Source organism: Rhinichthys klamathensis, unplaced genomic scaffold (genome assembly GCF_029890125.1).
Source record: "Rhinichthys klamathensis goyatoka isolate OS25496 unplaced genomic scaffold, OSU_Roscu_1.1 h1tg000229l_1, whole genome shotgun sequence".
NCBI classification, from domain to species: Eukaryota; Metazoa; Chordata; class Actinopteri; order Cypriniformes; family Leuciscidae; genus Rhinichthys; species Rhinichthys klamathensis.
This window is the reverse complement of record NW_026606753.1, coordinates 2,344,803-2,366,774: the sequence shown is the minus strand read 5'-3', so window position 1 is coordinate 2,366,774 and position 21,972 is coordinate 2,344,803. Positions and strand designations below refer to the sequence as shown.

The 21,972-nt window shown below is 44.8% G+C and overlaps 1 protein-coding gene across 3 annotated transcripts; it reads left to right on the top strand.

The window, feature by feature from the left end:
• Positions 1-3,555: 3,555 nt before the first annotated feature.
• myoz2b (myozenin 2b) lies at positions 3,556-20,600 on the top strand. 3 transcript variants are annotated; one of them, XM_056265118.1, is made up of 6 exons: positions 3,556-3,691; positions 4,693-4,881; positions 5,840-6,006; positions 18,796-18,907; positions 19,571-19,754; positions 20,222-20,600. In XM_056265118.1, the coding sequence occupies exons 2-6, from the start codon at positions 4,797-4,799 to the stop codon at positions 20,445-20,447; spliced, it is 774 nt and encodes a 257-aa protein (XP_056121093.1). In that variant the 5' UTR covers positions 3,556-3,691; positions 4,693-4,796; the 3' UTR covers positions 20,448-20,600. The 3 variants fall into 3 exon arrangements, with proteins under 3 accessions (XP_056121093.1, XP_056121094.1, XP_056121095.1); XM_056265119.1 differs by having other exon boundaries at positions 3,557-3,691; positions 4,769-4,881; XM_056265120.1 differs by lacking the exon at positions 4,693-4,881 and having other exon boundaries at positions 3,560-3,691.
• The last annotated feature ends 1,372 nt before the right edge of the window (positions 20,601-21,972 follow it).

The window sequence follows — 21,972 nt, the reverse complement described above, 5'->3', positions numbered from 1 at the left end:
GAAGGAGAGGGAAGAGATAAGTGAACTGATTTCATCTTATGAGTGTTTAAATTGCTGGAAGAGGATGCAGTAAATGTGGATCTGATTGTCGGAAGAGCTATGTGTTTCAGAGTGTGTTGAGGAGGAATTGAGAGAGAAATCCCTCGTGGAGCGAGCGCAACAAACGGAGTGGGGCCTCTGACCAGCCTTAATGTGTGAGTGAATTGCAGTGCTTTTGCCTTATTGATACACATTGATTTGTGGCTGTGGAATTGAAGTGAACACAAGTGTGCTGTGCCTTTGCTGAGAAGTGGCCCTAGCCCCATTTACACGTTTGTGGAAATTTACTATATCTGCTCCCCATTGGAAGTCCAGTGAGATACAGCTGCACTGAAGAGGGTACTCTGTACTGTGAAGGTCCTTAATTGTTATTTACTGTTTTGAGCCCAGAAACCTACTGCATCACTGGAGAAACGATCTTTTAACCCACTGTCTCCTTACTGTGAATTGAAGAGAGTACTGTGCAGATCCTTACCTGTTCCACTTACTGTTGAGTTCAGAGGCATGCAGCATCACTGGTAACATACCCTTTTTAACCCAGTGTCTCCTTACTGTGCACTGAAGAGAGTACATTGTACTGTGAAGATTTTTACCCGTTCTACTTACTGTTTGAGCCCAGAAGCCTACAGCATCACTGGTAACGTACCATTTTAATTCATTGTCTTCCTGCTGTGTACCGAAGAGAGTACGTTGTACGGCGGAGATCCTTACCTGCTCTACTTACTGTTGAGTCCAGAAGTACACTGCATCATTTGGGAAGCAACCTTTTAATTCACTGTCTCCTTACTGCGAGCTGAAGAGAGTACTGTGTACTGTGAGGAGCCTTACCTGTTCTATTTACTGTCCGAGTCCAGAGGTATACAGCATCACTGAAGGACGCAGCATCATGGGCGAAGCAAACCTTTAACTCACTGTCTCCCTCCTGTGGACCGAAGAGTACCGCGCACTGCAAGGGATCCTTACCTGCTACACTTACTGCCCGAGTTCGGAAGTCTGCAGCACTGCTGGGAAAAAGTAAGCTTTCAAACCATTGTTCCATTATGGTGTGCCGATGAGAGTTCTCGGTACTGTGAATATCCTTACCTGTTCTACTTACTGTTTGAGTCCAGAAGCATGCAGCACCGCTGGTGAACGGAGTCCCTAAATTGTCGCCCAGGGGACGCCGTGACAGTTGCGACACGCCCGCCCGTGACAGAAGGATATCTAGAGGACAGTGAAGGCTATCCAATTGATGCCCCTTGTTTTATCGTTCAATAAAGATTGTTCCTCCTTTGAAACTTACCTGTGTCTCCGTAGTCCTCTGTTGTGTGCCTGTGGTGTCGGCTCCCCACGGTGGTGGCTCAGTAAGAGAGGGGGGGCGGTTGGTCATCCGAGCATTCCTCCCCTCGACCTGTGTGACATATGGGGATCACGACCGGCTTTTGTACATCACGACGTTGTTGATGATAGGCGCGCCGCGAGTAGATAGTAACAAGTGAATGACAAGTGACGACGTCGACTGGACTGACAGAAAATGATTGGATATTTGTATTTTTCGAGCGTTTTGATTAAAAAATGGCATCTGGAGAGGGAAAAGCAGCTAAAAAGGTGTTCTCTTGCGTTGAAGCAATATTAGAAGAGCTTGAAAGAGAAAGTGACGGTGCATCGTGTAGCGTGCATCTTAGGCCTAACGTTATATACTTTCATATTTCTATAGTCTCTCATTTTTATTTATGTTTCAATTTGTACAAGTGGTGTGTTTTAGACCACATCAATTCTACAAGACAGTTTTTTTTAATTGATTAGTGTCTCCTGAAAGGAGAATACATTTGTTGTGCTTTTATTCACAAAACACAAACAATGTTACTTGGTCTCATTCCTTTATACCATTTTGCGTTTCTCAGATAGAAAGATTAAACCTGAATGAAAATGAAGAAAATCAATCGATAATTAAGTAAAGTGCTTTAGTATGTATTAAAATTAGGATTTTTGGGGTAATATTAGTAAAAAAAAAAAAATTGCATTTGAGTATTAGAAAAATCCAAAGGATACAAATATGCACTAAAAATGATACTTTGCCTCCCTTCGGTTATATTTGAATAACTCTTGCTCAGAATGTGATGGATACTGCCACCTAGTATAGTCAAACAATATAATCAGCAGGTCCCCAGAGCACACAGTACCTGAATCACAGATTTTCAAAGACAGGATTCTATAAAAAAAAATTTTAAGTCCTATTTTTTATGTTTATCGTAATATTTTAAAAGCATACAATGCTATTTATGAAGTTTTGCAATCTGATTTAATAAATCTGAAGGGTTTTCTGTACAATGACACTAGCTTTTTAAATTTCCTACACTGTATGTGTCTAGGGTGAATATTTAAACTTGGGTGTGTTAAATTCAGGCGGAATTCCAAAATATGCCTTAGAGTGGAAGAGGGTTAATAAAAATATAATTAAAAAAATTAAATCAAGGAAATTTCTCTGGCATTTCTTTCTTTTTGGAAACGTATCGGAAACGTACCGAACCGAACCGTGACACAAGTGTATCGTATCGATCCGAACCGTGAATTATGTGAACCGTTACACCCCTAATATATTATATATATATATATATATATATATTCATGTGAAAAAGAAAGGAAACCTTTTAGAATTGTATGGTTTTATGTATCAGAACATAATAAAAACCATCTGGTCATTAGCAGGTCTTAAAGTTAGGTAAATAAAACACAAATACAACAGTTTACCTCAGATAAACAACACCAAGTTACATATTACACCGTGTCAAGGACCAGATGATTATTTATTATGTTGATTATTTTAGTTCAGGACTGAATAGTCCAGGTGTTAGTAGTCTATACTTAATCTGAGTTTCAGAAAGCCATTTTTAAAACTACGATTAACTATTCTAGATTAAGGCCTATTCTTGGTTTAATTTAAACCCTGTCCGGGAAACCACGCCTAAATGTCTATGCTAATTCTGAGAGTTTTTTCCCATGTTTATTTCTCACTTCGGGACCTCGAAATTAACAATTTATGCACTGCACAAACAATTTTAAATTCTTGCATCTATCATAAAATTTAACAATCTGGACCATAAAGAGAGTTGTATTAAAGCATGATGACCAAAAATGCTGTTACTGTTGTATAATACTAATGTTTACTATCATAATTCAGTCAGATCTTTTGGAGCAGACAGCTCTCTCAATTCTGAGTCCTGATTATGTGTTATGCAATAAGGCAAGAGCAGGATTGTCATACTGCCCATGCTTCAGTATGGAATGAGAACTATCTGCTGGAAGGCCCGCCTTTAATGACAATCAAGAAAATCCCAGCCTCCGAGGCTAAGAATTGCACAGACTAAAGCCCCATCACCGTTTACACACAAGTACTCACCCACAGACTTTTGTACACTTTATTCTCATGCATACAGTTCTCCCTCCCCCTTCCATACCATCTTATAGCATTGTGAGAGGTTTGAGTGCTGAACACAGCTAAAATTAGCCTATTGATGTAAGCTGGCGTTCCACTAACACCCGCACACACCCCCACCTCAGTGCAAGTCAATAACAGAGTGCGAGACAAAGACAAATCAGGCGGAATCGATCTATCTAAAGTTAAACTCTTCATTTGTACAGGTAGAACTCAAGACAAACACAGCTTTAACAGGTAAGACGAAGCTGGCCTTCCTTGAGAGAGTGTGTGCGATGTGTGGACATAATGATAACCAACATGTGTTATAACAATATTGGGGGTTGTGTTTTGTGGACAGTCTGACCCTTAAACTATGATAACAAAACATAGGTACAAAGAGATGGTCATTTAGAAGATTGATTATGTATAAATGTGCACTTAATAATGGATTGATGACTAAAACAGAATGAAATTTTGAAATTTGATGTCACAGAAATACAAAGCATGCAAATAGACTAATTTTATAAAATAAACTTGAGTAAGAAAAAAAATATTTAATTAGGAATAACAGTCGACCAAGACGAATCAGTTTAAGCAATACTAGCAATGTTACCAAAAAAAAGAAGAAGAGAGAATTCAGAGATTTTTAAAGTTTTAAAGTTTTTGATGTGAGCAACAAGTAAAGGATGAAATAGCAAGGCTGTGTGAACTGTGCCAAAAAAAAGTTTCTATTGGCTTTGGTCAGCCTCAGTAACCAAATCTACACCCTGGACACAATGTTCTGTCACCAGCTCGTGCATAACCATTGATTTATATCACTTCATGACATAAGATATCTTGTTCTGTATAAAGATCTGGCTTGTGGTCGGTTAGTTTCACCTTTATGCTTTAATGACCGATTATGGAAGGACATTTACAGTGGCTTAGAAAGCCTAAATATGAAATTTAATGCAACTAAAGGATTTGCTTTGGTTCCTATATTCTTAATTATTAAAATTGTATTTTCTGTTTTCTATTAAAATGTTCTGGTTCAAAAACCCCATAGCAATCCTTAACAGTTTTACACAGAAGCCCTAAATTAGAAATTTATATAAATGGATTTTTATTTCAGTTAGGCTATATTACAATGAGATTTTGAATATCCAGACATATCATGAATATTAGCAATAAAAACATACAATATTGTTACAATGATAGATTTATATTTTTTAAAGCTTATAGTCTTTGTATCCTCATGTATAACCTTCTTTTTTCAGACAGGTTCTCTCAGGACTTTTCATCAGGACTTTAGATAGTTCTACTTCAAGTATCTGTGTCCTTTATCTATTGCAGCACTACTGGGATTCTCATTTAAACCAACATGTCACAGTTCAGCACTCTTTCAGTGCGTGAGAGGAAGATGCAGGCAGCTGCCCTTTGCCATGAGGTTCATGGTGGTGCCAATGGTATAACCTTCTATCAAAACCTGCCCTCAGCACTGAATGATTACAGAGCACAGCACAAAACGTAGCTGCCAATCACAGAGAGAAAGGCCAACATTTAGAATGTGGTTCAGGGCCACAGCCTCATTCTAGCCATAAATAATCTTGTATGGATGTTCTGCTGCCTGCCAGTGGATTCACTCTGTCATTGTCATGGGCTATTTCTGCAGAAGCTAAAGTTGGGAGGATGGGGTAGGACAGCTGTGTTGGAGCTGAAATGAGAACAGAATAAAGATCATGTAGAACAAGAGAGATTCTCCTGTTTAAACAAACACTGAAGCTTTTGAATCTTTTTAGATTAGGTGCAATTTTAAATGCTTTAAGTAACATTAAACATTCTCATATTGAAACATCATTCTGTAACAATTAATGATGCACAAAATTAATGCTTTCTATTTTAGATATCATGTTTGGAATCATCATGGTAAATGCTCCTGCAGCAAAAGCACATGACATCCAATTTTCCCTTTAACAAAACTTTCACAATCATCATGTTTTACCTGTTTATAATGAATTTACGATTAAATTGAAATGTTTTTCCCATGTGACCTGTCATAGAATGTGTGTCTAACACAGGCATCCACACTCACACTAAAACCTTTTGTATTCTTGGTATTGTTATATCATGATATATGATGTGCTATTTGAATAGATGATGTATATTATGAAGCAAATGAAGGTTCACATCAAAATAACTTTAATTTCATTTAAGGCATTAACAGACAGACCTTATTACATTATAGTGCTGTAATATTCAGTAGTTAACGTCCATATAAATTGTAATAATGTCATGAGTCATGTATGTTCATATATATATATATATATATATATATATAAGCGTTATCCAAGAATTTAGATTATCCATTTTCCATTCAACTCTGTTGAATTATTTTGTTATAACAAAAATGTTATATTAATGCAGGGTTTACTATGGACCTGGGGAAGAAACTTTCCACTCCAAAAGACATCATGCTGGAGGAACTTTCTCTCTTGTCAAACCGAGGATCACGCCTTTTTAAGATGCGACAGCGAAGATCAGAGAAATACACATTTGAAAGCATTCAGAATGAAGCCAACACCATTTTAAATGTAAGTAGCATCTACACAAATACACTGGCTTGAGACTACATGCATAATGAAGTCTATTTGCTTATATTGTGCACAAATCATTATATGACAGATCAAAGGATGCAAATCAATGTAATAGCTACTGTGGTGCTGATAATAACAATAATATCAATAATAATCAACAATAATAGCCTATACTCCTGATGTGATAAATATGTCTCAAATATCTAATTTGATGTTTAATTTGTCACTTGATCACTAACACTGAGCCTAAGACTAAACTGTTCTGTTATATAATTGTGATTTGCTTGTTTGAACTGTATGTTTTGTTACTTTGTTAGTAAAGCAAGCATGTGCTCAGCTGAATGAATGGCAGACACACATGGAAGATAGCAAATGCCACGTGCCCCGTGTCCTTCCAAATGTTCCTTCTTTAGGGTCAGCAATGCTATGCGTCCCTGACAACCTACTTCATTTATCACTGTTCAAGTGTGTGTGTTTGTGTGTGTGTGCTCATGCTCACCACTGTGTTCCAAAATACATTTATACATAAATTATATCTGTACACTAAAAAGTATACATAACTGTAAATTTACATCTAATCTACGCAAATGGTAAATTCCTGTGATTTGGTAATATTTCAACTTGGATTTTTTTTAAAAGCTACATATGAGTAATTTTCTAAATACCTCACATCATTAGGCACAAAACTCCAACAAATCATATTTTCCCACCACAGGCATTATAGACCTTTTTATTATTTTCAGGTTTTTTTTTCAGATTTAAACACCTCAATCCTGTAACGGATAAAATGGAATTGGTTTAATAAGGATTTTACACAAAACTTGTTATAAAACAAACATCTACCTACTGCTCATGTCCCTCATAACAGTTTAATAACTACAAAAGTAACATTTATGATAATTTTCACATTTTCATGAGACTGAAGTTAAAAATAGACAAATTGTGTGACTGGTCTCTTTATTTTTGTACAAAATGTTTTCAATTTATATTGAAAAACTAAAACCACAATTTTATCATGATAGTCTTTAATATGTCAGGTGGTATGTCATGTCTTTCATTTTTATTTGTCTTCCGTATTTTTTTCCAAAAAAATACAGTATGAATGTGATAAGGATGAGAATAGTGTGACGGGGTGACTGTAACAGGTTTGAAGGAAGACATTGCCTTCAGTTCCCTTTCAGTTGCTCACGTTCGACGTAGTCGACGTGTCGACTGATTGGGATCACGCTTAGAGAGCCTGTCATCTTCGAGTACTATTAAAACGAGCGAATGAATTTGGTGTGTGTGAAATGCATCACACACTCCGCGCCGCAGGTATAAATACGGAAGTGGATGCATCCACTAGTTGTCTTTCGCTTCGGAGCCGATCGTCTTTGATGTCTCTGAAGAGTGCTGTTGTTTCAACGAGCGAGTGTCGGTGTTCTTTTGGAAGACTCTCCCGGTCCTGGTGGTTCTACAGCGCGAGTACAGCGGTGATCGCGAGCTTTGAGCTCTCAACTCCTGTTTTAACAGCAAGCAAATTTAACTATATTTGTGTGTGTGTTGACAGCTGGTTGAGGGCGGAAAAGTGAGTGCTTCACTATTTTCAGTTCGCTGAATTCAGTGTTGCCGCGGTCATTCCCTGTGTGCTCCGGCACTGGTGACGGGTCCCATTTCTGAAAGAGCAACAAGGGTGAGTTTTGTGTCTTTTTCAAGATGCCATTCCATCCGTGCGTTTCTGGGTGCGGTGGGGCTCTGTCCCCCTCTGAGGGTCACAAGAGTTGTGTCACGTGTTTGGGCATAGAGCACGCTGAAGCAGCTCTTGTGGATGATTCATGTTCTCATTGTGGGAACATGATCGTCTTGGTGCTAAGATCAAGACTCGCCTTCGTTCGCGAAGGTGGAGTCCCCTTCCCCAGGCCCCGCTCTACTGTCTCTTCTGGGTTACCTTCCCAGAAAATGCCTGGAGTGCCGTCTGGGCTGGGTGATCTGAAGATTACTGTGAGGGATAATCCACCCGGCAAAGCCCCGTGGATCCCTCACTCCTCTTTTCGTGTCCCGAACCTTCTCGGTTGGATGATTGGTTTATCGGAGCAGGCCAGTCTGGTTCTCACCCCGCCGCTCTGGTACCTTTCTTTCCTGAAGTGCATGAGGAGTTGACAAGGGCATGGATGGCACCTTTCTCTGCCAGAAACCACCTGAGTAGCTCTTCCCCCCTCACAACCCTTGATGAGGGAGCGGCGAAGGGTTACGAGGCTATCCCTCCAGTGGAGCGGTCTGTTGCGATGCAACGGTGTCCGGTGACCGCTACCTCATGGAAGGGGGATCCTCGTCTCCACTCTAAGGCCTGTAAGTTCTTGTCCGTTCTCACAGGCAGAGCTTACAAAGCCTGTGGGCAAGCCGCTTCCTCTCTGCATCCCATGGCGTTGCTTCAGGTCCACCAGGCCCAGGCACTCATGAATATGCACGAGGGTAGCCCAGACCGTGAGCTCGTGGATGAGCTCCGCACTGCAACTGACCTAGCCCTCCGGGGCACAAAGGTTGCAGCTCGCACGGTCGGTCTGGCGATGTCCACTCTGGTGGTCCAGGAGTGCCATCTCTGGCTCAACCTGGCGGACATGAGAGAAGCGGACAAGGTTCGGTTCCTGGACTCTCCCATTTCTCAGGTTGGGCTGTTCGGCGACGCGGTTGAGAACTTTGCCCAGCAGTTCTCGGCCGCCCAAAAGCAGACGGGGGCCATCCGGCACATCCTGCCCCGACGACCTGCTGCTGCCTCCACCCGTTCGTCGGTGGCAGATCCTGCGCCTGCTCGTTGCCGAGGGCGCCCGCCTGCAGCCGCCTCTGCTCCTGCTGGACCATCGCAGTAGCCTTCACCTAGGTCTCAGCTTGGAGCCGGCCGCAGAAGGGGCGCCCCGCCCGCTTTAGGCGCTGCCAATCCAGGTGGCAAGCGACAGCGAAAGCGTTGAACCTGAGGCGGGCCACCCAGGGATGGAGGAAAAGCTCTTGGAGATGGTCACCGGCCACTCCCTTCACTCGTAAGAGGACCGAGTGAAGTTTTTGTTTTTGTGTGTGTATTGTTCCGCCATTGGTTCCCATAAAAGTGTAGCCAGCGGTACCCACATTTTCAAAGAAAGAGCAATTTCTCCCTTCCTGGGCCCCAAGAGGGCTAGTTGGCGGTGTGTGACCCAGCAAAGCCTTGCACCCTTCAGCTCCCTCTTGTTCGCCAGCCGGCACCCTGGTGCGGTTCGACGACCCGGTCATCCGCCTTCTCAAGCATCCCCTGCCGTTCGTGGAGTCAGGTAAGTGCTGCACTGCACACTCAGACCCTCCTTCGGGTCACCTCCGGGCCTCTCGAGTTGGGTCCCTGTTCTCCACCTCGCTGCCCCACCTCGGGTACGTCTGTGGTCTCTCTGGCCCCTGGTATGGTGTGTGTAAGCCTGAAGTGCTTCCTACCGCTCCACTTGGCCCTGAGTTGACCAGCAGACTCGGCTTGCAATTCATTTCGCTTGGTTTCCGCCCTGGCTCAGTGATATTCTTCACACCTAGGTGTTGAGCTAAATGCTCCTAGAATTAGTGATATTTATCACACCTAGGTGTTGAGCGCTGCTCCTGTCCGGTGTGCGCACGTCGCAGTCCTACTGGCGAAGGACGCGATGTAGCCGTTTCCTCAGCCGATATGAAGACCGGTTTCTTTTACCCGTACTTCATTGTACCCTAGATATGTGGTGGGTCATGGCCATCTTGGACCTGTGTCAATTGAAACGGGCGCTTTTTCGAAAGCCTCCATTCAATTACTTACACAGAGATGCATTTTCAAATGCTCTGTCCCCAAGGTTGACCTGCAGTGTTCGACCTGAAGGACAGTACTTCAGATCTCTACCCTTCCGCTCCACAGACCTGTGTTCTTGCGTTCGAAGGTACGAAGTATCAGTACAAGTTCTACCCTTCAAGTGCTCCATAGCTAGTTGGGTCTTCAGGTCAACTGGGAGAGAGTAATCTCGCCCACGGGCTGTGTCTCTCTTTTTCAGTTCAGGAGATGGACTCGGTTCAACACGTCTCTTCAAGAAGAGTGTTAGGCTAGTGTTAGAAGTGAGAAAGGGTCCCACTGAAGAAATTTTTCAGAGGCTCCTGGGGCATATGGCAGACGCAGCCACTTGGCTTCCTCCATATGAAGACCGCTTCAGCAGGGTGATCTTTTACCTGTGTGATAAAAGATCACCCCGGCCTGCCGCCAAACTCTCAGCCCGTGTTCAGACCTTCAGGTCGACTAACACTGACTGAGGGGCCATGTACAAAGGGCATGCTTTAACAGAGGCCTGGACGACCTCCGACTGCATTGGTATTTGTTACCTCGAGTTGGCAGTTCACCTCGCTTTGAGCCACTGCTGCTCAGCGAGCTGGTACTGGTCTGAAAAGACAACATCGCGACCGTTGCGCTAAGCTTCCCTCGCATGTCACAACTCGCCCGTCACCTCCTCTTTGGAGTCAGAAGCTTCTGAGGTCGCTTCATTCCACTATACAAATCTTCCGGCCTGCTCAATCGTGCCGCCAACGAGCCTCACGACAGCTATGGCCAGGGAGAGTGGAGACTCCATACCCTGGCGGTCCAGCTGGGCAGGGACCACTTTGGGGCCGCACAGTTACATCTGTTGCCTCTCCAGACTCGTCCCTCTGCCAGTTGTGTTTCTGTCTGAGCGGACATCCCTTGGATAGACACTGGCTCTCAGCTGACCCCGGGGCCCCGCAGAAATGCGTTCCCCAGTGAGCCTTCTAAGAAAGCGGCTATGCGATTCAACATCGCTTGGCGCTGCTCAAGTTCAGTGAATTTAATCACACTCAGGTGTTGAGCAGAAATACTCCTGAAGCTCAGTGAATTATCACATCTAGTGTTGAGCAGTGCTCCTGTCTTGTGCGTACATGTGGCTTGCACCTACTGTGCTAAGTCAGGAGTGGAACAGGTCTTGATAGTTGCCCCTTTTTGGCCCAACCAGACCTAGTTCCCTCGACAGCCTTCCTGACTTCCCCTGAATACATTTCAGGGACGGGGCATGATGGCACCCTCGTTCAAAGAACTGGACGGGGAGGTTCAGGTCGCTATCACAAGGATATGTGGTATTGACCATCACTTCTGCAAGCACCCCCTTAAGATAAGGCAGTTGTGCTTCGCTAGTTAGAAGTGGAACCTATTCGTTGAATGAGTCTTCTCTCCGTGAGGAGATCCTGAGAGCGTTCGGTCATTTCAGTGCTCTCTTTCCTGCAAGTTGGGTTGGAGTAGGCTGTTCCTTCACCTTCAATATGATACAAACATCATATGCAGAAGTATGGGAAGCACGTCCTGATCGTCAGGTTCCTGAGGGAGCAAGGGTCATCCCTGCGCCCCTCTTTATCCTCTTGGGCCTATCTCTGGTGCTACTGCAATACAGAGACCGCCCCTGAGCCACTGCAGGCAGTGAGTTAAAAATTCTGCTTTTTAACAGTTCTCCTGCTCGCATGGTCTCTACTAGAGGGTAGGGACTTGCTCGCTTTCAGTCAACGACTTGTGTCTGGAATTCAGGCCGGCTATCTCTCACGAGCTGAGACCCCGGCCTGGATATGTGCCCAAGGTTCCTACCTCTCCCTTAAACTGGGACCAGGTGGTGAGCCTGGAGGAGGCAGACCCAGCCCTGGCTCTCTCTGTCCATCCGCTTCATTGCGGTTTTACGTGCACAGAACGCAAGCCTTAGGACCTCAGACCAGCTCTTATCTGTTAAGGAAATCAGCAGAGAGGGAAGGCTGTTTCCAAGCGAGGTTGGCCCACTGAAAGTGGCTGTCTTCATCTTGGTGAAATTCCCGAGATGCACATGTCCACTTAGGTGGTGAGCTCCTCTTAAATGAGTGTGTGCTCCCGCTTAGGCGTTGACACAGAGTGCTTCGCTGACAGATATTCTAGAGTTGAGGGCTGGGCGACACCTTAGTCGAACCGCTGCTTCCCGTGGGCTCCCTTCACATGAAGCCAGTTTCACTGTAAGCCTGGTTCGTTGTGTCGGCTTGCTGCGCCATTCCCCTCCTATGGACTGGATACGTGCGCAATTCTTGCTCCAGTTGAGTTCCCCTTTTTAGCCGAACCCTGTCGAGTTCCTCCATTCCCTTCGGCAACGGACATGGCGGAACGTCCGAACCCAGGCCTATCACTCGTATGCACTGGTGGAACCTGTGTTAGGCTGGGTCCATATGCTGTGATCCCTACGGCGATCCCATATGTGTATTCTTCCACGGTACGGCTCCCTGCGGCGAGCCTGTGTCTTCCCTTGGCAGAGCCTGCTCTGCCGTCACTGTTCGGTTGAGTCTCCCCCTGTTTAGGCTGGAGCCACCCCAGTGACATTCCATATGTTGTACTGCCCGGTCATCCGCCCAGTTCATATGTGTATTCTCCACATATTACCTCCCTTCGGGCAGGATGTGGCTTCCGCAGCGTCCCTTCCTTCCATGTTCAGGGAACGCTTTCCCAGTGGTCCTGTAGGAACAGCAGTGACTTCCCTGGCCTAAGCCCTGTCCCTTCCCCACCTTAATTGCGGGGGGATCTGGAGGCTTTTGTCTAGGCACTGGAAGGTGGCAGCACTAGATGGCGTTTTAATTGGGATCCCAATCAGTCCACACGTCAACTAGGTCGAACGTGAGCGACTGAAAGGGAACGTCTCGGTTACGTATGAACCCTCGTTCCCTGAAGGAGGGAACGGAGACGTAGTCCCGTCGCCACTATTGCTGGACCGAGTTACGCTCGGCTCCTCAGCGAAAAACAACTAGTGCGTGCATCCACTTCCGTATTTATACCTGCGGCGCGGGGGCGGAATGTATGATGCATTTCACGCACGCCAAATTCATTGGCTCGTTTTAATAGTACTCGAAGATGACAGGCTCTCTAAGCATGATCCCAATCAGTCGACACGTCGACTACGTCTCCGTTCCCTCCTTCAGGGAACGAGGGTTACATACGTAACCAAGAAGTTTTATATTTTTTATTTGATCTCTCTCTCATATTGTGCCCTTCTTTCTGGGTCAAAATATCTGCATGCACAACACAGCCTTTCTGCTGCTGATGTGGCTGCCATTTGGATGCTTGTCAGTGTTTAAGTGGACAGATTAACATAAAATATTATATTTATAACAAAATTATGAGTTGTCATGATTTTGGTATGTATATACACTACCGTTCAAAAGTTTGGGGTCAGTGAGAATTTTATTTTTATTTTTTGGAGGAAAGAAATCAATACTTTTATTTATCAAGGAATAATTAATTTGATCGAAAGTGACAGTAAAGACATTTATAATGTTACAAAAGTCTTTTGAACTTCTTATTCATCAAAGAATCCAAAAAAAAAAAAAAGAAACTGTACAACTGACAGACCAACAACTGTTTCAACGTTGATAATAATAATAAATGTTTCTTGAGCATCAAATCCTCATATTATACTGATTTGTGAAGGATCATTTGACGCTGAAGACACTGACACTGGTGATGCTGAAAATTCAGCTTTGATCACAGGAATAAATTACACTTTACTATATATTCACACAGAAAACAGCTGATTTACACTGGAATAATATTTAATACTATAACTGATTTTTGTTGTATTTTTAATCAAATAAGCGCAGCCGTGGTTAGCAGAAGAGAATTCTTTTAAAAGTATTTAAAATCGTACCGACCCCAAACTTTTGACCGGTAGTGTATTTACTGAAACATGACTATTTTATATTTTTTTTATTCAATTATTCATAAATTAGTTGAGTGTGACGTGGTTGAGTTTTTTTGTTCAAAATGGCCACTGGTCCTCATGTAGAATAATTAATAATAATGATAATTTTCCATCTTAATTTTATGTGATGGGGTTGAGTTGTTAAGCTTGACAGTACGCCTTAAAAATATTAATAAAAAGTACCCAACTTCACCCTTAGAGGAGAAACTGCTGCCAAAAACGTCTCGTTTACTAATGTAACCCTCGTTCCCTGACGGAGGGAACGGGAGACGTAACATTGACGTAATTGGGATCACCTCAGGGAGCCCTATCATCTTCGAGTGTCCACAGAACGAGCCAATGAACATTGGCGTGTGTGAATCGCGTCACAGGCCCCGCCCCGCAGCGCGGGTATAAACAGGAAGCGGGCGCACGCACACATTTTTTTTCGCTGAGGAGCCGAGATGATGATGGCCATCACAGCGATGGTCAGCAACAGTGGTGACGGGACATTACGTCTCCCGTTCCCACCTTCAGGGAATGAGAGTTACATTAGTAACCGAGACGTTCCCTTTCAGTCGCTCACGTTCGACGTGACGACGTAATTGGGATCCCATGGAAAACGCCACGGTTGCTGCCATATCCAGCGCCCTATGGAAGACTCTCAGACCCCCAATTGGCTGGGGCAGAAGGGTTGCAAAGAGGGAGTTCAAATTGCTGTTCCTTTATAACCCACACAGTGGAACTCTTGGATAATTTCCAGGGGAGAGGGACGCTCCGGAAGCCACATCCTGCCCGAAGGGAGGTAACATGTGGAGAATACACATATGGACTGGCCGGTTAGGGGCAGTGCAACATATGGAATGTCACTGAGGTGGCTTCAGCCTGAGAAGGGGGAGGCTACACTAGACAGTGACAGCAGAGCGGACTCTGCCAAGGGAAAGACACGGGCTCACCGCAGGAAGCTGGTCGTGGAAGAATACACACATGGGATCGCCTCAGGGATCACCAAATATGGAACCCAGCCTAGCACAAGTTACACAAGCATACTAGCACTAGGCGTGGCGTCGGACACTCCGCCATGTCCGACTGCCGAAGGGGTGCGGAGGAACTCTACAGGGTTGGCCTGAGTGGGGAGCAAAAAAGAGCAAAAAACTAAAAAACTCAACTGGAGCAAAAAACTCAACTGGAGCAAAAAAGCGCACGTATCCACTCCAAGTGGAGGGGAGTGGCGCAGCAAGCCGACACTAGAGCGGGAACTTCGATGTTACTGGCTGGTTGAAGCGAGCACACAGGAAGAAACCGGCTCAACAAGTAAGCTATAAAACCTAGCGAACGTGTTAGGTATCGCAAAGCCCGCAGCTCTACAGATGTCTGTCAGCGAGGCGCCGTGTGCCAGAGCCCAAGAAGCGACACTCCTAGTGGAGTGGGCTCTAAACCCGGGCTGGCAGGGCACGCTTTGGGCTTCGTAAGCCAAAGCTATAGCATCCACTATCCAGTGGGCCAGCCTCTGCTTGGGGACAGCCTTTCCCTTCTGCTGGCCTCCGTAACAGACGAAGAGCTGATCTGAGGTCCTGAGGCTTTGCGTTCTGTGCACGTACAGGTGCAGAGCGCGGACGAGGACTGGGTCGGCCTCCTCTGAAGGCAGCGCTTGCAGGTTCACCACCTGGTCCCGGAAGGGAGTGGTAGGAACCTTGGGCACGTTTTCGGGCCGGGGTCTCAGGATCACGTGAGAGTTAGCAGGGCCGAATTCCAGGCACGATTCGTCAACCGAAAATGCATGCAGGTCCCCTACCCTGTTGATTGAGGCCAATGCAACCAGGAGTACTGTTTTACAGGACAGAATTTTTAACTCCGCTGATTGCAAAGGCTCAAAGGGTGGTCTCTGAAGTGTCGAAAGGACCAGAGACAAATCCCAAGAGGGTATAGAGTGGGCGAGGTAGATTTAGTCTCCTCGCCCCCTTAGGAACCTGACGACCAGGTCGTGCTTTCCCAGCGACTTACCTTCAACTGCATCGTGATGTGCGGCAATAGCGGAAACATATACTTTAAGGGTGGAGGGAGACAGCCTTCGCTCCAACCTATCTTGCAGGAAGGAAAGCACGGCTCTGATCGAGCAAGTTCGAGGGTTCTCCTCGTGAGAAGAACACCACTCAATGAACAGGTTCCACTTCAACGCATAGAGGCGCCTCGTAGAGGGGGCTCTAGCGGAAGTGATTTGTGTCAACTACCGCGGGGCGTAGGTCACCTAGAACCTTCAAGTCCCGTCCAGGGACCAGACATGGAGTTTCCAGAGGTCTGGACACGGGTGCCATAGGGTGCCCCGTCTCTGAGAGAGCAGGTCCTCCCTCAGAGGAATGGGCCAAGGTGGGGCTGTCTCGAGGAGCACTAGTTTGGGGAACCAAGTCCGGTTGGGCCAATACGGCGCAACTAACAAGACCTGCTCCTCGTCCTCCCTGACCTTGCACAAAGTCTGTGCAAGAAGGCTCACTGGGGGAAAAGCATATTTGCGTAGGCCCCGGGGCCAGCTGTGTGCCAGAGCATCCGTGCCGAGGGTCCCCTCGGTCAGGGAATAAAACAACTGGCAGTGAGACGTGGGCGGCAAACAGATCTACCTGCTGCCTTGAGAGCTCGTCGGCTGCAAAGTTGAGCAGGCCCAGAATATAAACGGCACGAAGCGACCTCAGATGCTTCGGACTCCAGAGGAGGAGATGGCGGGCGAGTTGTGACATGCGGGAGTGTAGACCACCCTGGCGGTTGATGTACGCAACAGTCGCAGTGCTGTACAAACGGACCAGTACATGCTTGCCTAGTAGCGGCGTTTTGAAGCGGCCCAGCGCAAGATGTACTACTAACAACTCAAGGCAGTTGATGTGCCAATGCAGTTGAGGCCCCGTCCAAAGACCTGAAGCTGCATGCCTGTTGTACGTGACCCCCCCACCCGGTGGCAGAGGCATACATGGACTTTGTACTGATATGCCCGTCCCTCGAATGCAAAGCGAAGAAACGGTCTGTGTCGAGGGAGAATCGAGACATGAAAGTACGCGTCCTTCAGGTCGATCGCTGCAAACCAATCTTGGGGACGGATGCATTTGAAAATATGTTTCTGCGTGAGCATCTGGAACTGCAGCCTGTGCAGGGACCGGTTCAGGATACCCAAGTCCAAGATTGGCCGTAACCCACCGCCTTTCTTGGGTACAATGAAGTACGGGCTGTAGAAGCCAGTCTTCATATCAGCTGGAGGGACCGGCTCGATCACGTCCTTCGCCAGTAGGACTGCGATCTCTGCCCTGAGCACAGGGGCAGAACACGTCCAGAACACTGGTCCACCAGAACACGGGTGAACTGAATGCCCCTGAAAACTGGGGAATGCCCCGTAGTCTGTCAGTACGGATGAGCCAGCGAGACGGACTGGGAAGCGCTAGCCAGGCTCCCAGACGCCATGCAAGCAGGACCAACAGCACCACAGACGTACCCGGGGTGGGGCAGCGCGGCGGAATGCAGGGACCCGACTCGGACGGCATAGCGGCCTGGAGTGGGGTCTGAGTGTGTGGTGCAACAGTGAGGGCAGAGTGAGTGTGCGGAGGCGTCAGTGCATCCGGGACACAGCCACTGCTGCTCGGTGGTGATGAAAGAGGGGCTTGAGGGTGACAAGGCATAGCGTCGTCGCCAAGCGCACCCTCTTGAGACCCAGATGTTTTAGAAATTGCTCTTTTATCGAAATTGTGCCGTCGAGGGTGGCGAGGAGGGAGGAGCCACTAGGACGGCTTCTGGCACTATACGGTGCCGTCCATGTCCTAGTGAGCTCCTCATGCACTTCCGGGAAGAATGGTAGCACCAGCACGGCCCGCCCCGAGAAACCAATTGTCCAACTGAGAAGGCTCGGGACCTGGGGGAGGGTTCCACACAAGCCCGACCTTCTCGGCGGCCCGGGAAAGCATAGCCGCCCATTCTGGATCGGACTCGGGCAACGCTACACTCCCCGAAGGGGGCAACGCAGCCGAATCCTCATCTCCAGAGGACTGAAGCTCCCCCTCCGATGCTGCGATCGACATCTGATCGTCAGGTGGAGCCCCAAAGGACACGGCTGGCCGTCCAAGGGAAGGGCCAGCGCGTTCCTTTGGAGGCTCCAACGGTGGCAGCGCTTGTGAGGCGTGAGGGACCCACGAAGACTGCCTCGGCGGGGAAGCCCTCACGGTAATCCTCAGATCACCCTGGTCATGCACTGAAGTAGGTCTATTCTGAGGTCCAGAATAGACGCTAGATCGGGGGAATAGGCGAGGGGACTGCACCTTCCTTGAGGTAAGCGAGTCTCGATCTCAGCGCTGTCGTAGTCATATTCCCGCAATGGGAACATTAACTATTCACAAAAGCTGCCTCAGCGTGCTGAATGCCCAAACACGAGAGGCAACTATTGTGGCCGTCTGCTGGCGCCAGGGAACAACCGCATCCAGAAAAGCACAACTGTGTTGCTCTTGTTAGATAAAACAAAAAAAGAAAAATAACTCTTTCAGTCCTGAAGCACCCAGGGGTAGCCGCGGTGTAAACGAGGTACACACTCAGGGAAACGCCCACCGAGACCGACACATACACACACACAATGCAGTGCTGTGATAACAGCAGTTTGTGAGCTTAGATGCTCGCGGCCACCGCTGATCGCGCTGTCACACCAACACCGGAAGAAAGAGTCTTCTTGAAGAGTCTTCAACGTAGTAGCAGCTTTGCAGAACTTTGCAGAAACAGCTTTGCAGAACAGATCAACAGAAGCTTAGCTCCGAAGTGAAAGACAATGTGTGCGTACATCCGCTTCCTGTTTATACCCGTGCTGCGGGGCGGGGCGCGTGACACGATTCACGCACGCCAACGTTCATTGGCTCGTTCTGTAGACACTCGAAGAAGATAGGGCTCCCTGAAGTGATCCCAATTACGTCGTCACGTCGACGTTACGTCGGGAACAATGTCCCTTTCATGCCACTTTATTTACAATGTTAATTGAATTTAAAATAAAAAATATTCTAATATGGAAACAGTCTTTGTATGTCTTGCTACAAATGCATAATAAGCTGTCCAAACTAAAACTGACATTTTGTTCCAGAATGAAAATCAAGCAAATGCAGAAAACTCAGAAAATAAAGAAGTTGCCTCAAAAACACCACCAAACACACCAGATCCCAGAAACCCAGCAAACCCAGAGGAAATTGCACCAGGTATGTCAAAATCACAATGTTTATAATTCACAGTTAAATCATATAATATGACAATGTGCTAACAAGAACTGGAATTGTGTTTTAGAACAAATTTTATTTCAAAACTTCTTCATTTGAAAAAATAAAACTTATTAATGGGTGTCACAATGGCAGATAAGTCAGGATGATTGCAGTGCTCTTGCTTGTTATATACCCTCACATGCTTGTAAGATGTTTTAAAAGCCTTGTATCATCTATGAGAGTAAGTGCAATGGAATCAGAGAAGGTGAAAAGAGAATAAGATAGCGACAGCACACGCCACCCACAACTTACTTTCTATTTTTAGTTAGTGAATCACTCTAAGTGACTTTAAAAGGGTTAAAAGGTATGTGTGTCGGTTTCACTATTCAACAAATGCATGCTGCGTTTGCTATGTAAAATAAACTTGAAGTCCGTATTGTACTACTATGTCTAAGACAAATCTGGATTCAGACTTCAGTTTTAATCTCTCCAATTCAGTTTAGTTATAATCCTTTCATCTCAATTTAAGTTAATGCCTTTCAATTTAAATGGTGTGTTCGGTTCTACATAAGATATTTACAGAGGGCTATTCTATATCCATAACTTAGCCTGATCAAATGATAACATGCAATCAAAGTCTAAACAGCAGAAACTGTTTCGCAGGATATGGTGGTCCCTTGACAAACATTCCTCCAGAGAGGTTCAATGCAACAGCTATGCCAAAATCCTACCACTCCCCATGGGAAGAGGCCATCATCAATGACCCAACTCTGGCCGACACACTTAAAGTTCACATGCCAGTCCCAGAGCCCAAACTAGAGCTGCCTGACTACAAAAGCTTTAATAGGTATTTCATTTTTTCTTAATGCCATCATGTGAATAGTATTTCCAACAAAAATGTCATTTTAATTTTAGAAAATGCGAATACAGGTTTTTTTTTAAGGATAGGTTGGTTTATTTTAAGTCATATTTATCATTAAATATAGTGTAATGACAGTTATTTTAACATCGTTATTTTTAATGTACGACACACTGTTGAAAATTGTACAGTTATGCAGTATGTTCAGTTCTGCAATAAAGTTTCTGCACATCACAGCACCATCTTGAGGAGATGATCAGGTGGTGCAGTTTCAATATCCATTTATTCAATAATTCATACCTGAAAAATGTGTTCATGCCCTAAAATGTTGCCTCATTTATTGGAAGTCTGTTTTATTGTGTTTTTTTTGGGGGGGGGGGGGGGGTTCAATAAAAATCAGCATAACAGAAACCAATTACAGATGCCTCAGTAATTAAATCTCTGTTAAATCTCAGGGTGGCTACACCATTTGGTGGTTTTGAAAAAGCTCCACGAGGGATCACCTTCAAGCTTCCTGATGTGGACTTGAATGCGCCTCGATATCCTGAGCTCCAGGATCCTACAGCTAAGCGGCCCACTTTCAACAGGACTGCCCAGGGGTGGATCTCCGAAGGCATGTCTCTCATTTTACCCACTGTCTCTCTGGAGCCTTTCGAGATCCCTGAGTCTGAAGATCTGTAACACTGATTGAATTCTTCTTGTCCCCCAAGCCCAATGAGCTTGACTGTGTTATAAGGTGTTTGTAGATGTCATCCATAGCTTCTGATTGCAGGCCAGATTTGTGTTTTATTTCTTTTCTTTGTATGTTGAAGTGACTTTTGGACAGCTGTTCTTGGGACAGGAATTTCCACTTTTTTAAATAGGCTAATGAATGCCTCAAAAACGAAGAATAAAAAGGGAATTGAACAAAACAGTAATATGAGGCAGCATTTATAATCATCAGGATTAATACTTTTTGTACTGTTTGCAAAACAATAAGCAAACAGGAAGTATAATGTGGTGTTTGTGCAATTAGTTAATTTATTGATACATTAAGGTGTCATAGTGATTTTCACTAACATTATGCATGGTTATACTGTGAAACATCATCAGTATTCTAAGGTTGCAGTCATCTTTATCAGTAATATATTTAGTACAGCATGACATCATTTTGAGGTTATAATTTGTTTGCACTCTAGGTTCCACAAAAAAAAAAAAGCTTTTTAAAATCATTCATTTCATATACAAAATCAAATTGATCAGGGATAGATCATTGGTTGAAAATGTAATGTAAATATAATATGTTGAGTTCCTGAAATCTTGTTTGAATTTATAATCTATTAATATATATTTCTGAAAATTAGTTTTGTGATGTTTTGGCTGATGTTTAACATTATATTCACAGTGTTTGAACCTTTGCTTGTATTGTAGCTCCAAACTGTACAAATAAATTGCATATTTATTTCAAATTTCTGTCATCATTGTTTATATAACATGGTCAACAACAACAGCAACAACAACAATAATACTACTAATAATAAAAATAATACTGTTCTGCATGGTGTTTTCACCTATACAGTCTATCAGCATACTAAATCATCATCAACATCATCATCATCATCCAAAACAGTCTCTGGAAGAATCTTTCTCAGTTACCCTGAGACAGCACACAGACATATCCTCTGACACTTGCTATATTTACAGGAGTCATAAGTAGCCTTGAATTTGACACTCTCTGTGCACCAGTTACAGTAAACACAAAGAATTCAGACAGTCAGCAAATGTTTCCTTTTTGCTCTTTAACAAAACATGCATTGAAAAACATTATCTATTTTACACTAGAATAAAGACGATTAAATAATCAATAGCATTACCCAAATATACCCTATTAGAACATACCCTAAAAACAACAACCAAAACCTGTTTTAAGGGTGATGGAATATTCTTGTGATCTATTAAGGAAGTTCTTGCCTGCAGCCTGGTTTCACCTCATTACTCACACAACAATGACCAACAAATGCTAATTCTAGTCAGCAAAATATAGCAGACTCATATAAGATGAGGCAGTATATTAACTGTAAGCGTACTGAGCTGTCTTCCAAAAACAGAAAGGACAAGGTACACATTATCTGTCTGTGTACTGTTCAGTGGGAGAGAAAAAAAGAAATCAAGATCAAAATCTTGTCTGATTTATATGACAATAAAAATATAAAGACAATTAAATTAT

Bases quoted from the DNA above. Each gene is read 5' to 3' on its own strand.
- myoz2b (XM_056265118.1), top strand. From the start codon at position 4,797: ATGTCACAGTTCAGCACTCTTTCAGTGCGTGAGAGGAAGATGCAGGCA. The intron at 6,007-18,795 runs GTAAGTAGCATC...ATTTTGTTCCAG, and splicing joins AAGCCAACACCATTTTAAAT to AATGAAAATCAAGCAAATGC. The intron at 19,755-20,221 runs GTATTTCATTTT...GTTAAATCTCAG, and splicing joins GACTACAAAAGCTTTAATAG to GGTGGCTACACCATTTGGTG.